This window comes from Tympanuchus pallidicinctus, unplaced genomic scaffold (assembly GCF_026119805.1).
Source record: "Tympanuchus pallidicinctus isolate F22 unplaced genomic scaffold, pur_lepc_1.0 scaffold7, whole genome shotgun sequence".
In the NCBI taxonomy this organism is placed as follows: Eukaryota; Metazoa; Chordata; class Aves; order Galliformes; family Phasianidae; genus Tympanuchus; species Tympanuchus pallidicinctus.
In genome coordinates, this window is record NW_026294791.1 from 21,298,578 (window position 1) to 21,309,991 (window position 11,414).

Genomic DNA, 11,414 nt, shown 5'->3' on the forward strand with positions numbered 1-11,414 from the left:
ATAGTTAAACTGGTGTTCGTTTATTTTACGGGAATGGTTTGACAAGAAACACTCTACTAGATCAGACTGTTGTTTGATCCCATTCAGATCTGTGTCCTGTCAGAAACAGTGAAAAACAGTTATGTGAACCTGAGCAGTTACTGAGTTCCTCCCTCAGCATCAGTGTTCACTAGACTATGAATGTTAAAGCTTATATCCTTGCTATCCTTGCTCTTTGTTATCCTTCTGACCTGTTGAGTGTCAACTTGCCTTTTTAAACCCACTGCTGCCTCCACAGACTCATTTTGCAGCAAGTTCTGGGAGTGCCTACTGTGGGAAAACAGAACCTATCTATTCTAAACCAGTTGTTTTTGCATTGAAGGATTAGGCTGAAAACAGCTTTGCTTTCGGCACATCTATCTAAATGATTTTGTGAACCTGCTCTAGGCCTCTCTCATCTGAAGCACCCAGTTCTTCTAAGTTTTACTGTCTAATTCTGTTGCTCTATCTTCTCTGTTTTAGTCATTCTTCCCTGACTTTGCTGTATCCTGTCTGAAATGTAGAGATCGGAATCACGTATTGTCCTTATGATTATTTTAAGTAGCAGCAAAATTATGTCCTCTGAATTGTTCTTGGTGTTTTTCACCATGATGCCTCGACCGGTTTTTGGCTTCCATTGTGCATGGGACATAAAATAAAAAGATTTAACCTGATGTAGGGAACTTTTTTTTTCTCTTCTATTTAGTGTTTCTGTGTTTTCTAAGACATTGTTATTATGTGAGTGATTGCTATTTAGTTGTTGGATTTTTTAATAGAGCTTGTACCTGCATGTTCTTTGAATACAATGTCTTATGTAAGCTGTCTCTTTCATTGCCTCGCTTCCTATATCCAGAAGCTTCATGTTCCACTTAAACTTAAAAAGGTAAGCGTTCTCAACTTTTAGAAAAACCTAAAATGCATTTTCTTGTCAGGTTTTTGAAAATGAAGTTCTGCGTACTTACTATTCAAAGAAGATGGAGAGCAACCCTTGTTGCAAGAATGGTTCGGCTTCAGTTTCTGGCAACTAGGAATGCAGTACTCAAGATTCAGTCAGCATACAGACAGTACAGGGCTAGAAGACTTTTAAGAAAGGTATGTTTTCACTTGCACTGTATGTCATGGCTGTGTTGAGTTTGCATTGCTTTTGAGTGAGTTTTGTCATCAATAGGTTGATGGTTTTGAGCAATTGAATTGTCCACTTATGCCGAAGAAATGAAACGTATAAATGACCTACTGGCTTTCTTGCTTACAAAGGATTAAGTTAAAGCAATAGCTTGACCCCACTTAGGCAAGGGAAAGACCTTCCCAATTGTGAAAGTGTTTTTTTTTGTAGAGTATTGCGATGTTCGTTTGCTTGTACTTCCTATATGTTTACTTTTAAGTTTCATTTCTAGTAAAAAATTTCCATCCTAAGATAAAACTAAGACATATATGGATAGCAACAGGAATGAACCCCATTTCAATTATCAGCAAACTCTTTAAAATCTTTTCTAGAAGCACGAAGCTGCATGTTTGATCCAAGCAACATATAGGCGTTTTAAGGAGAGGAGGAAACTTGATCGACAAAAAGCTGCCGCTGTGACTATCCAAAAACATCTGAGGGCTTGGCAAGAGGGCAGGCTTCAATTTATGAAATACAACAAAGTCAGAAGAGCTGTCATTAAACTGCAAGCGTTTATACGGGGTTATTTAGTCAGAAAAAAGGTTAGTTTACTTCACTTTAAAACTACGCTTGATGTAAAGTATCTCCAGAGCAATTCTGGCATTAATTTTGGCTGGCAAGAAAAGAGCTCATATCATTAAACTCTGATTCCTGTTGACTGCTTTGAGAATTATGTGGGCCGGGGGTCAGGTTATTGTTGCCTACAATGAAACTGTTCTGGCAAACACTTTGCTGTGCCTCAGTTCAGATTAGAGACCCAGCACTGAGGAAAGGTAGCGGCGTACTTAGTTCTGAGGTATTGACTTCGGAGGGCATTGAATACATTGCTGTGTGCTATGTTCTCTGCCTAAATCGGCTGTCTCTGGGTATGAAAATTAATGATACTCTTTGAACTGTTTTCTTCCGACAGTTTTTGGAACAGAAGCAAAAGAAGAGACTACTTTATTTTATAGCAGCTGCATATCATCATGTTTCTGCGATTAAAATTCAAAGGGCTTATAGGATGCACCTCACCTATAAGCTAGCAGAAAACCACATCTCATCAGTTCTTGTAATACAGGTTAGTCTAATTAATTTATCTAATTATGGATGAATAGTTTTGTGTAATGTAGACTGCTGAGCTGCAGCACTGCAACACAGTAGTTCCTTAATTTGTAGTAATAAAGCCAATATAGAGATGACAATTTATTAAACAGTGCTGCTTATACTCAGCTAAGCATAATAGAGTGGGTGTTAGCAGACAGTAGAGGCTTTATCAGCTCAAAGCTGAGGGTGGATAGGAAAGTTTGTTTTCTTTTGTCCCCCAGACTTGCTAAGATAATCTAAGTGCTGTCTTAGTGTAGTGGAAGTAAGAAAGATCAGACACAACCACCTGTAATGCTCATGAAGTGTGTCTACTTAAAGAAACAGCCCTCGGGATGGATTTGCAGGACCGTAGCGTGGTTGAAATTACAAGGGACCTCTGGAGGTCAGCTAGTCCAACTCTACCTAGTAGGTCCATCCAGGAGCGTGTCTAGTTGGCTTTTGATAGTCTCCGAGGAGGGAGATCTACAGCCTCTTTGGGCAGCCTGTTCCAACGAGTAGTCACCTGCACGTAGCGTTTCATGTCATTCAGAGTGACCATCTTTTGTTCCACTTCGGGCTCATTTTCTCCTGTCTGTCACTGGGCAGCAGAGAAAAGAGCCTGGCTCAGTCTACTTTCCACCCTACCTTTAGTTTTATGTCGACAATGATAAGATCTCCCCGTAGCATCCACTTTTCTTAGGCTGAACATCCCAGCTCTCTAAGCTTCCTTTCGTAGGAGATGTGTTCCCGTTCTTTTATCATCTTGGTGGTCTTATGGTGGACTCTCCAGCATGACCGGGTCTTTCTGTTGCTGGGGGGTGCAGAATTGGACTCTGTACTCCAGATGCGGGCTGGCAATGCTGAGTAGAGAGGAAGGATCATCCTACTGGTGATACTTTCCCTGATGCAGCCAGCAGTGCTGTTAGCTTTCTTAGCAACGAGGACATGTTGCCGAATGATGTTCATTCAGCTAGGTGTCCTGAGGCACTCCTAGGTCCCCTTCTGCAAAGCTGCTTTCCACTTGAGTAGCTCCCAGCATGTACTGGTGCCTGAGTCACTCCTCCCCAAGTCCAGGACTTTTCACTTCTCCTCGTTGAACTTCATGGAGTTCCTGTCAACCTACATCCCCAGCCTGCTCAGGCTTATTTGACTGACAGCATGACCCTCTAATGAATTAATCACTCCCAGTCAGTTTTGTGTCATCGGCAGTGCTTTGTTTGGTCAGATTTTTCTGACTTGTCAGTGGCAACTAAACATGCCTAAGTTGCAGTGTCTGTAATATAAGCAAGTTTAATTTTTCTAAAAAGCAGTGTTAAAAAATCAGATCTGTAGTGCAGCATAGCCACGTAGTAAAAATTACATTCAGGATTCCAAATCAGTCACTTACTTAGTTCCACTGATGGAAGGAGTGCAGGGTTAAATAAATGGGGAGTCTGAAACGTGATTCCTGAAATAGCTATTATTTAGTCAAGGATATTTTATCACACATTTCTGCATCCACTAGGCCAGTCACAGCTGAGATGTGTGGTGAATATTAGGGATTTCTAAAAGTTATGTCAAAAGTTATGTTACAGTAATTTTTCACTTCATAAACAGTGCTTGTTTTGGAAGAGAAATGGGGGTTTAGGGAGAGGTCTTAACTAAATATGAAGCTATTTTAATTTTAAACAGAAATGGTTCCGAGCAAAAATGCAACAGAAAAGACTTCAAAGAGATTTGCAAAGAATCATTCAATGTCAACGTACGATCCGAGGCTGGCTAAATCGCAGAAATGACGCAGCAACCGTAATCCAGCGACATGTACGGAGATTCCTTGCCTGCAGGCGTAAGAGAAAAATCGCAGTTGGAGTAATTAAATTCCAGGTGAACACCTCTTACAAGAGAACAGATCTCTTTTGGTCGTTGTTTTTTTTTGTTGTTCTTGTCATTTTCTCAGAAAAGTTTACTTTGGTTTGTGAATTTGTCAGTTAAATTACAAGCCAAATCAGTTTCAATTCAATTAAATACAAGCAGACCATGAAGTAATATTAAGCAGGTACCGTCTGAGGTAACTTAGGAGGCAGTGTTTTTTGGGGGTATACTGCATACCTGCTGGTATGCTTTGCTCTTCCATCTTGCAGATCAAGTGTTTGGAAGACTAAACACTGAATGTGATTATTAGGCAATTATCTAAAAATGAAGAACCAAAGTATTTAAATACTTGATTAGACTTACGTAACATTGATTTGGAACGCTAGTAGAAGTTCTTTTATCCGTTCTACTTAGTTACAATTTTTTTTTTGGTCTTTGTGAAATTCCTTTTCTGTAGGCACTGTGGAGAGGATACTCTTGGAGAAAGAATAATGACACAGCGAAAACTAAAGCTTTAAGGCTCAGCTTGGAAAAGGCTAACAGAAAGAGCAAAGAAGAAAACAAATTGTGCAACAGAACCTCAATTGCTATTGAATATCTTCTAAAATACAAACATATTTCTTACATTCTTGCAGCATTAAAGCATCTAGGTCAGTATTTCACTTTATTACAGAACCATAGGATGGTTTGGGTTGGAAGTGAACTTCAAAGTTTCAATCTCACTGCCGTGGGTCGGGGTCATCTTCCTCTAGATTAGGTGGGCCACAGTCCCATCTAATCTGAGTTTGACCACTTCTGGCGAGCCACATCTCTGGGCAACCTGTTCCATTGCCTCACAGTAAAGATTTTCTTCCTTATTTCTAATCTAAACCTATTTACTTTTAGTTTGAAACTGTTATTCTCTTGTCCTGTCACTACAGCCTGTGGTGTAACCAATAGATTTCCAGGATGACAGTTAGGAATTTTTCTGCTGGGAGATGTTCATAATGACATTTATGCTTTCTGTATGATTTTGAAAAGCGAGTGAGTTGTATGTGATAAAATAGATGCGATTTGTTTTTCAAGACTAAAATTAGATGACTCTGTTATGAGCAATATTAAAAGGCTTTTGTAGGGAAAGGAAGTCCTGTGCAATCGCTCTGATTTACAGGCGGTCCTTGTAACGTGTTACTGTAAAGTCAGCTGTATTTACTGTCAGTAAATGTTCTGTTTGGATTGTTTTGTGTGCTTAAATTTTAGTCTGGAACGCTACAACTGTTCTTCTGGAAATACTTGCTTAAATCAAAGTTATGGTTCTTACTTCCTTGCAAGTTCAATTTAAACATAGAAAGAAAGCACAGTTACTTAGAAAACGAATCGCGTGCGCTTCATAGTCTTTTGCAATTTATTTGTAGATTTTTTTTTTTGCAATTTGTTGTAGAGGTTGTTACCAGGCTCTCCCCTCTCTGTTGTGAAAATATGGCCCAGAGCAGAGCGATCTTCACGATTTTTGTTCTGATTCGAAGCTGCAACCGGAGCGTTCCATGTATGGATGTGATCAGATATTCAGTTCAAGTTCTACTTAATGTTTCGAAGGTAATTTTTTTTTTTTCTTTAGAGGGTTTATAAGCAGCAGCCTACTTCAGTGCAGTTTTTACTTTTCTGCAAAATTTCTGAATGAATTTAAAATAAAATTTATAATTTTGCAGAACAAAACAATATCCAAGTTGTAATTACTTCCTGGAGAAAATTAAATCATAATAATTACATCTGGTAACAGAAAACGTTTTCATGGGCAGAAAGTAATGAAATTTACTTTTAAGAGATTACATGGCAGGACATCCCCTGCTTTGCACGAAACCGTGGAAATGTGTAAAATTTTGTACAAATGGGATAGGATTTGTATGCACTGTGTAATTTTTAAAGAAAAAAGTATATGTTGCAGAAGGTACACTACCTTTTCATGTCCATATCATAGAATAGATAATTTACAGATCTGATTATTTTCATAAATAATAAAGCTGGAGTAATTTCAATTTTGAAATTAAAAGTAAAGTTGTCAAATATAGGTTTTCAATCTCATATCCATCCTACAGAAATTTATGTTCAAATTCTTTTTTTCTTATATCAGGACAGAATAGAATATTGCAGCTAAACTTATTCCTAAAGTATTTTACACCCACACTGATTTGTTGTTGTTATTATGTCAAATGTAGAATCCATTTCTGGGGATTTTTACTTAAGGGGCTGGGAAGCAAAAAGAGTAGCTTTTTGTGACCTGTTAGAATAGCGTAACGCGCAAAAGTGATTTTTGTCACTTAGATGCCAGACAAGCCACAGACTTAATCAAGGGAAGAATATGGATTTTGCTTTTTCCTCTAGTTGGGAAATTAATTTGAGAATTGGTGTATATGAGACCTCTTATTTCTTTCCGATATAACAGTATGAAAGAACCACTCAAGCGGTATATGAAGTAGATAATTGTATAGATACATTACTAGACCTACTGCAAATGTACAGAGGGAAAGCTGGGGACAAAATTTCGGAAAAAGGAGGAAGTATTTTCACGAAGACTTGTTGTTTGTTGGCCATCCTTTCAAAGGACTCAAAGAGAGCTTTGGTAAGACCCGGCATCTTCTTTTTGATAGTTTGACTTACACTTGCCTTTTGCTTTTCTTATATGTTTTGGCATCATTTGTATTTGTGGGTGATTTTTTTCTTCTCCATCTTGCCTAATACCCTTTAGCTGTTGTAACTAAACTTCGTTGGCAGGAAAATGCATTTCAAGGTGGTAAAAGCAGTCATTAGCCAACAGCGTTTGACTTTGTCACTCAGAGTATGACACCGAGTTTTTGATCCCACGACATCTGCAAGATGATGAGGTCGTGTTTGTTACTTGAAAAAGTTTTTTGATGAATTTCTATCGTTAGTTTTCAGAAATCTGATATTTCTGAATATCAGATATTTCTGAATATCATCAGAATTTCAGTTTCTTCGCAGTACATGAAGTTTAGCTGTTTAAAAAAAATAGAAGACATGAATTTACTTTTTTCCCCCTATTTCTGAGAGGTTGCCATTACTTTTCAGATGAAGTTAAAATCTTTATTGCCAGTTAAAAATAGCAATACTGTGTATGCCTTCGCGTGACGTACTTTATCGTAACAGAAACAGCCTGGTTTTGAAAAAAAACCAACTTGTATTCGTTCATACTTCTGGATGAAATGGCCAACAAGAGCAGTCTGGGTTCCATGCTATAAATAGGCTTCATCAGATTTATTCTGGTTTATCCATCAGATATGAGCACTTTGGTTGTTCAGTCACTTCCAACCACGGTGTTATTTTGTTTTGATATGAAGATGCACAAAAACACTGATTTGTCTTTCTGTACCGCTTGTTAGAGACACGCACCTCTGACATAACAAAACTACCTGAAATGAGAAATTATTACCTTCTGAATTGCACTTCTAGAATGTTCTGAAATCTCAGGTAGTGTTCCATATATATATTTTGATAGCAGTAGTAGTCTGCATGCTGGTTTTAAAAAAGCATTGCCGTACTTTGAGGTAGAAGTTTGGTTTTCAAAAAAGATTTCTACGTTTAAGGTAGTTTTAAGTTTGCAGTATTAACAACGTATTGTTTTCACCTTTTCTCAGGAAATCCGAAGCATGCCAAGAGTTGTTACGTGCATTCAAAGCCTCTATAAGCTCACGGCTCGTAAGTGCAAAATGGATGCAGAGAGAACGCTTGTGAAACAGAAGACAAACACTTTAATTAGCGGAATTTCCTTCATTCCAGTAACTCCTCTAAGAATAAAGACAGTTTCAAGGTACGTGCCTAAAAAGTACTCTGCAGTTTTTACAGTGGCAATACACTGTTGTAATGATAAAACACTGTTATTTCCGCAGAATTAAACCGGACTGGGTTTTGAGAAAAGATAACATGCAAGAAGTAGTGGATCCGCTCCAAGCCATCGTGATGGTGATGGATACGCTTGGCATTGCCTGCTACTGAAATGTAAATTAACGTATTTGTACAGTAGGTATGCAGCAGGCAGCTGAATGATTTTAAAATGGAACAAATAATTGTCAAGCTGCCCTTGAACATGTTTTTGTAATTATCTTTTTGGTATTGCATAGCTTTTGAAATCCTGCCAAAATCAATTGTACAATAAAATCAATATGTCCTTTTCTATTTTACTGTTGCATTGACGTGTCATTCTTGTACAGCTCTGAATCTTACCAGTATTGTGGTATTTCTCACCCTGACCAACTGTTGCGTAGCTGTTTGCATGCGACAGTTATGTTGGCCTGCCTGATGTGGAAGGGTGTGGGAAGAAGAGAGAGCGTGCCGACTTGAAAAGTGGCTTGTGATTTCCTGGGGCTAGAGATCGCCTTCTGGCGAGCTTTGAGGGATCCCGCGTGACTGTAGGAAACCTTAAAAAAATTTGTTTTTCAAACTACAGGATTATGATGGAACAAAGGGTTCTTATAAGGATGAATCTTATAAGAAACTCTGACCTGCTATTTTAAGGGAGGTAGTTTTGTGAGATTTTACTGTCATATCATCACTACATAATAGCGTGCATCCCATCCAGCTGAACAGACTCTGTTCATCACCGCATCTCCCTGAAATTCAGTTCTGCCATGCCTGGCAATTGCGTTTTCTTAGAGCACGGTCAAGAAAACCAAACCCATAAACCAATAACCTCCCACTCTGTTACCAGATGGATGCATTCCACGTTTTGACATGCTGAGAAGCGAACACTGAAAATTCACCTGTGGAATGTTGATGCTAAAGATTCCCGAGCAGCTGCACTCACGGTCTTTTTGTATTCCCTTCTATTTCCTGATAAACGTACATCAGTGTCACCAAAGCGTTCCGCTTAGAGGGCGTAACGGAAACACTGTACCCAAAAAACTGAACGCAGTTTCTCAAAGTTATCTCGCCTAGGCCTCACGAGCAGAACAGAGAATATCATCACTACTAATGTTTTACTCGTTTCTACCAAGTGCAGCCACATTTCCTTCCAAGCAGAAAAGTGCAAAGGTGGAAAAGAGGCACACTGCAATTAAGCAGACAAGTCCAATGAAAAGCATTTCATCGATACTAAGACAGACTTTCCGGTCCTTCTAACGTGTTCCTGAAGTAACTGTAAAGGCAGCCTACATAATTGCAATAGCAGCTTCCAGGCCATCAGATAATGCGTGCACGTCTATGACCGTGATGAAGTAATACTGTAGAAAATGGCTCTGAAATGAGAGCCGAGACCAGGAAACTCAAGCGCTTTCATTTAGGAGCTTACATCTTAAGTGTAATTAGTACTGCGTATTAGAAAATTTAAAATCGGTACTAATTGTCAATATTAACTTGCTTGTTTTGATGTAAAGCTGTGAAATAGTAGTGTGGAGCTTTCTTTTCCTTTGGCATTTCATTTCTGTCTCCCAAAGCTATTGTAAGCCTGCTGGTACCCTGCTTAGACGAGCGCTAAGAGAAAAGCCTCTCTCCTGCATGGAATTGAATGCAATCCGCCTCATTTTAGTTACAAACTTCAAAATGCAGCTATCCAAGGGAAGAAGGGAAATGAAAACAGTTTCCTAACTATCTGTTACGAGCAGGCACATTAGTGAAATTCCAATTATAGGGTCAGTGTAATTAGACAGGGAATTGAACACGAGCATCCAAGTGCTACGATATCACAAAGAAGCTCGTTCTCATTTTATACAGTCCAAAAATCATCAGATGCAAATTGAAACAAATTGAGGAAGTGATGGTAGTATATTACTTAGATGCACTCAAACTCCTAGTCTGACCGATAATGGTCAGATTTATGAAACCATTTATAATGCTTCAAGCATAGCAAGCACAGGTACAAAACTTTGTGCTGCATATTCCAGATCCACAATTTTGACTGAGGCGCAGGTCAAGATTTGTCGTCGGCACGGTCATTTCTGTATTAACAACACGGCAGCCTTACGCCCACCTCTTGCTAGAAGTATAACAGACGATACCTGTAAGGGTATTGTTTGGATTGCATGGAGGAAAACAGTTCGCACGGAAGAGAAGGAAAGCAGCGCTCCGCTTCTCCTTTATCGACTTCAAAGCAGCTACCTCAGCAGCTGGATTAGCTCAGCGCTTCCGAGCGGCTTTTGACCACTAAGGGAAGACCAGTGTCTACAAATCACATTGCTTATGCCTTCATCATCATGAATTCATGAACCTAGGTACAGCCACACTCTTCCCCTCTATACTTTTTGTCCTCAACCTGAACACAGCTGTGATTTACTGAGGCAGAAGCAAGAACAGAGCCGGTTATTTTGTGTGTCCCAAGACAAGCTGAGGTTAAATTACTTCAACAGCCTGCGTCATTAAGCCCTTCATAAAAATGAGCGCTTGCTTCTGGAAACAGAGGGACACGCTTTTTCATTCAGTAATGAAGTGTTCCGATTTAAAGAATTCAACGAGTAGAAACCGAATAGCAAAGCTCATTAAGCACTTAACCAAAATGAGTTTTGAGCTCGCTGCTCAAAACAGGGACATGCTTTTTCATTCAGTAGTGCGGTGTTCTGATTTAAAGAATTCAAAGAGAAGAAACTGATCCGCAAAGTTTTGTTACCATTCTATTACACGAAAGGCACTTGTTGACTCACCCTCGGCATGCATTAATCGTAACTCAGAGTTCCATTCCTCCTATCTTCTTACCATCTGACCGTTAGAAAAGAGATGCAAGGTGCATCTTCTGAGTCCAGCAAAGGGCTCTCTCTAAGAAATACCAGGTCTTCTCGCAGTGTACTGCAGCTAGTTCAACGAAGTTTGTTGTGTTGTTTACTCACACAAATAGCTGTAAGCCCTGTGCTACGATGCTTTTCGTCTCCCAGGGCAATTCTCTTATAACATTTGAGTAAATTGAAGCCTTTTGCACAGCTGCAAGACGACCCATCACCGAACCCTGCTCCTTCTCCCAGAGCACGTCGCAACATATCGCACAGACTCAGCGAGATCTCTCACCTTGCTCATGGCACAACGCCGCTGTTGGCTGTGAAAATACATCTATAACAATGCGCAGTAAAAACATTTGCAGTTCTGCAAATATAAATAATACAAATGAACACAGTCCCACTCTTGGGGTTTAAACGTAAGAATAAAACTGCTACGCAAGGTGAACTTCATCACTGAAGCCTTTTCGTAGCACTTGTGTCCATTACTGGAGATAGCTAAAATCTCACAGAAAGTCATCCTGCCGATTTATAGGACACGGGAACGTAACTCGGAGCAGCGCAGCACAGAACTGTTTGCAACGCTCCCTTTCTAATCCACCAGCCCGCAATTGTTTTCGCTAACC

At 39.4% G+C, this 11,414-nt stretch overlaps 1 protein-coding gene across 1 annotated transcript in view; it reads left to right on the top strand.

The window, feature by feature from the left end:
* ASPM (assembly factor for spindle microtubules) overlaps window positions 1-8,238 on the top strand; it is a 31,322-nt gene extending 23,084 nt beyond the window's left edge. Inside the window, exons 21-29 of the mRNA XM_052666305.1 lie at window positions 951-1,110; window positions 1,513-1,722; window positions 2,091-2,240; window positions 3,917-4,108; window positions 4,554-4,746; window positions 5,517-5,671; window positions 6,519-6,695; window positions 7,729-7,901; window positions 7,981-8,238. Of these exons, the coding sequence (XP_052522265.1) occupies window positions 951-1,110; window positions 1,513-1,722; window positions 2,091-2,240; window positions 3,917-4,108; window positions 4,554-4,746; window positions 5,517-5,671; window positions 6,519-6,695; window positions 7,729-7,901; window positions 7,981-8,086 (1,516 nt within the window). The 3' untranslated portion in view covers window positions 8,087-8,238. The remainder of the gene's footprint in view (window positions 1-950; window positions 1,111-1,512; window positions 1,723-2,090; window positions 2,241-3,916; window positions 4,109-4,553; window positions 4,747-5,516; window positions 5,672-6,518; window positions 6,696-7,728; window positions 7,902-7,980) is intronic.
* The last annotated feature ends 3,176 nt before the right edge of the window (window positions 8,239-11,414 follow it).